Source organism: Corvus moneduloides, chromosome 9, assembly GCF_009650955.1.
Source record: "Corvus moneduloides isolate bCorMon1 chromosome 9, bCorMon1.pri, whole genome shotgun sequence".
NCBI classification, from domain to species: domain Eukaryota; kingdom Metazoa; phylum Chordata; class Aves; order Passeriformes; family Corvidae; genus Corvus; species Corvus moneduloides.
In genome coordinates this window covers 22,816,631-22,819,723 of record NC_045484.1, presented here as the reverse complement: position 1 = coordinate 22,819,723, position 3,093 = coordinate 22,816,631, and the positions used below count along the sequence as shown (strand labels likewise).

Sequence of the window (3,093 nt, the reverse complement as noted above, 5' to 3'; positions counted from 1 at the left end):
CATGGGTCCCAAGCTGGTGGCTTTGCTGTGGAGCAAGGAGATAGGGGTGAAGAGAGGCAGGCAGCTGGGATTTTGGAAAAGGCAGCACACGCGCGGCAGCACACGTGCGGAGATCACCCTCACCTCCACCTGCACAGCCCCCATGGAAAGCCGCTGGGCATAGCTGGGTCCCCAGCAGCAGCACTGGAGCTGACTGGAGCCCAGCAGGGAGATTTGTCCCCTGAAATGGGGGAAGCGTTCTCTCCTGCGATGCTCCAGGCCAGAGCCCTGCAGCTCAAAGAAAGGCTTGGGTGGGAAGGGACCCTCTAGTTCCAACCCCCCTGCCATGGGCAGGGATGCCACCCACTAGATTAGGTTGCTCACCTAAGCCCAGACCAAGTGCTGTGCCAGGGGATGCCTCATCCCTGTTCTCCAACCCTTGGCTGGCCTCAAGCAGCCCAAGGACGGGATTGCCCATGGAGGGATCCACCCTTGCTTGTCAGTGGGTGGTGCGAGGGAGAGGCAGGAATGGGGCCCGGAGCTGAGGCCCCATTCCCAAGGGAATGGGGTCCAGCTGGCAGCGAGCTTGGCAGCGCTAGTCAGAGGCAGGCTATAAATACCTCTGATGGGAGATAGAAACACAAAAGCCGTCTCCACTTTCCTCAAATAGCTCGGCAGCCGGGCCAGACAAAGGCACATTGATGGAGCAGCCTGTCGTACCAGCTGGGCTGGGCTCCACTGGCAGAGAGAGACCCCGGCCAGGGCCGGGAGCCCCCAGGGACCTGCCCCCCCCCTCCCCGCCCTGGGCAGTCCAGCAGCAGGGTCCCTGGCATGTGGCAGGGCTGTGCTCCATCCGTTTCATGGAAGTGTTCTGGGCTGGGTTGGATAGGGCCCTGAGGAATCTGGTCTAGGGGTGGCATCTCTGCTCATTGCAGGTGGTTTGGAACTAGATGACCTTTAAGGAGAACAGAACCCACTATGTGATTATATGATTCAATGGGTGCCCACCCACTCAGACTGTCCCTTGGTGCAGTGGTGCATAAGTACCCAAAGGATGCAAATGTCTGAGCAAAATCAAGCTGTTGGAGGTCCCAGCCCCAGTGCAACCCATAGTTAGGGCACAAAGTAGCAATCACAGTGGCTATTCTCCCCCCCCAGCTCTTCTCTTGCATATCGAACACCAGCCTGCATTTTTCAGGGCTGGCAGGGAGCTGAGGTTGAAGGAGTAACCTGCCTGGAGTAACCATGTCCCTGTGGTGGCACAGCTGAAAGTGCAGAGAGGGCAGGAGTGAAGCGGAACAGGGCTGGCCAGGGACCAGGAAACAAGGAGTTACAGAAACCATGGCCCAGAACAGCCGTGGAGACCTACAGTGTCACGTAGCAACACTTCACCTTCCAGGAGAACAACAGGTTTGTTCCAGGAGCACAACAGGTTTGGCCCTGCTCACAGCAACTTGCAAGACGAAGATTGGTCCTGGGCAGTGACATCCGCCAGAGGCAAGGCCCCTGGGTTTACTCGGGAAGGACAGGAGTGGGACTAAGTGTGGGATCAGATGCAGACAAGAACACTGGGGAAGGAGCCACTCACCTGTGCCAGGGGAAAGGCTGGGGACGGGAGAACAGAGGGCTGTGTGGACCATGCATAGCTGCACTGGCTCAGCCCCAGCTAGCCAAGTCTGCTGGGCATGGAGGCGCTGGAGAAGGGAAGACAGCTGCCACGGATCTCCCAGCCCCTCTGCATCTTGCCTCACACTCACATGCCAGGAGGCATGGGATTTGCAGAGGGCAGGGAGAAGTGAAGCAGAGAGGCAGGGGGATGGACAGGCTACAGGACACCTGCCTCACACCTCACTCAGGTCATCTCCTTTGCAGGCGATCCCTATGGCTGAGCAGCCCTTCCCGGAGATGGCCCTGCTAGCCCAGGTGCTGGCTGCAGACAACACTGAAGCCCCTTCGCTGCGCACTACACGCCGTGGCTCCCAGCCCCCAGCCCCAGCCAAGGGCAGCGAGGACAGCAAACCACCCCCGCTGCTCTCCCGCCGCAACTCCATCCTCAGCCGCCGCAGCTCATTTGGGATGGTCCCGGGGAGCAGACGTCCCTCCATTGGCCCCTGGATGCTCCACAGACGTGTTAGCTTCTCTGGGCTCCCAATTTTCCAACCCATCCTCAAGACCCGCCTCGAAAACACTTACAGGATGGGGCCAGACAAAGGCTGCAAGTTCAATGTGGAGCGGGTGCAGCGGGTGCTGGAGGGGACCCTGGCCAGGGCCTTGGGGACCACTGTGTACAGTCCCCAGGGCAGTGCGCCACTAGCCCAGAGCCTGACTGAGCTGCTGCAGAGCCGGGCCAAGGAGGTAGTACCACCCCGCTACAAGCTGGTCTGCCATGTGGTGCTGGGCCAGCAGGGCCAGCAAAGCCTGGTGGTGGCCAGCCGGGGACTATGGGACCCTGATACTGACAGCTTTGCCTCCGCCACCTTCTCCAATGCCTCCCTCTTTGCTGTGGCCACAGTGCACGGGGTCTACTTTGAGTAGCATGTGCCTCTCCATTCTTGTAGAGCTGTAGGGAGAGAGCAGCCTGAAATAAAGAGGTTTTGTCCAGCTTTGTGTCTTACCTGGAGTCTTGGGCCAGGGTGTGTGCAGGGAGCAAGATATGGATGCTCACTCCAGCTTCAGCTCACACCCACGCTGCAGTTCCCACTACTATGGCTTGCAAAAAGACCCAAGTGGCAGCAAACACAACAACAGGCTGGATTTCCCTGGAACTGCCCAAGGCTGTTGGAGCAGCCCAGGCTGCTTCTCACAGCACAAGCTGCTCCCAGGCAGATTGATTACACAGATCACCTTCAAAGCAAGCTTACACAGAGCTCTTTCCTGGCCTCATGCCCAGCTCCTATCCCATCACAGAAGATGTCAGTGCAAGGACCCAGGCAACCCCTCCATCACCTGGGTCATAGCTCCTGCCTCCTGCAGCTCAGGAGAGCAGCTGGGTTGGGTCCAAGTGCAGAAAGGAATGGGAATGAGTTTGGCAGCAGCAAGAAGTTGAGGCAGCTCCAGGGCTCCACAATCATGAGCAAGAGCTAACTCTGCCCTTAGTGCCAGTCCCATGAAACC

General features: G+C 58.8%; 1 protein-coding gene across 1 annotated transcript; it reads left to right on the top strand.

Moving 5' to 3' along the window:
* The first annotated feature begins 1,055 nt into the window (after positions 1 to 1,055).
* Positions 1,056 to 2,580, top strand: TCTEX1D4 (Tctex1 domain containing 4). Its single transcript, XM_032118351.1, has 2 exons — positions 1,056 to 1,522; positions 1,852 to 2,580. The coding sequence occupies exon 2, from the start codon at positions 1,861 to 1,863 to the stop codon at positions 2,512 to 2,514; it is 654 nt and encodes a 217-aa protein (XP_031974242.1). The 5' UTR covers positions 1,056 to 1,522; positions 1,852 to 1,860; the 3' UTR covers positions 2,515 to 2,580.
* Positions 2,581 to 3,093: the final 513 nt, after the last annotated feature.

Excerpts from the sequence above, each read along its gene's own strand:
- TCTEX1D4 (XM_032118351.1), top strand. The coding sequence starts at position 1,861 with ATGGCTGAGCAGCCCTTCCCGGAGATGGCCCTGCTAGCCCAGGTGCTG.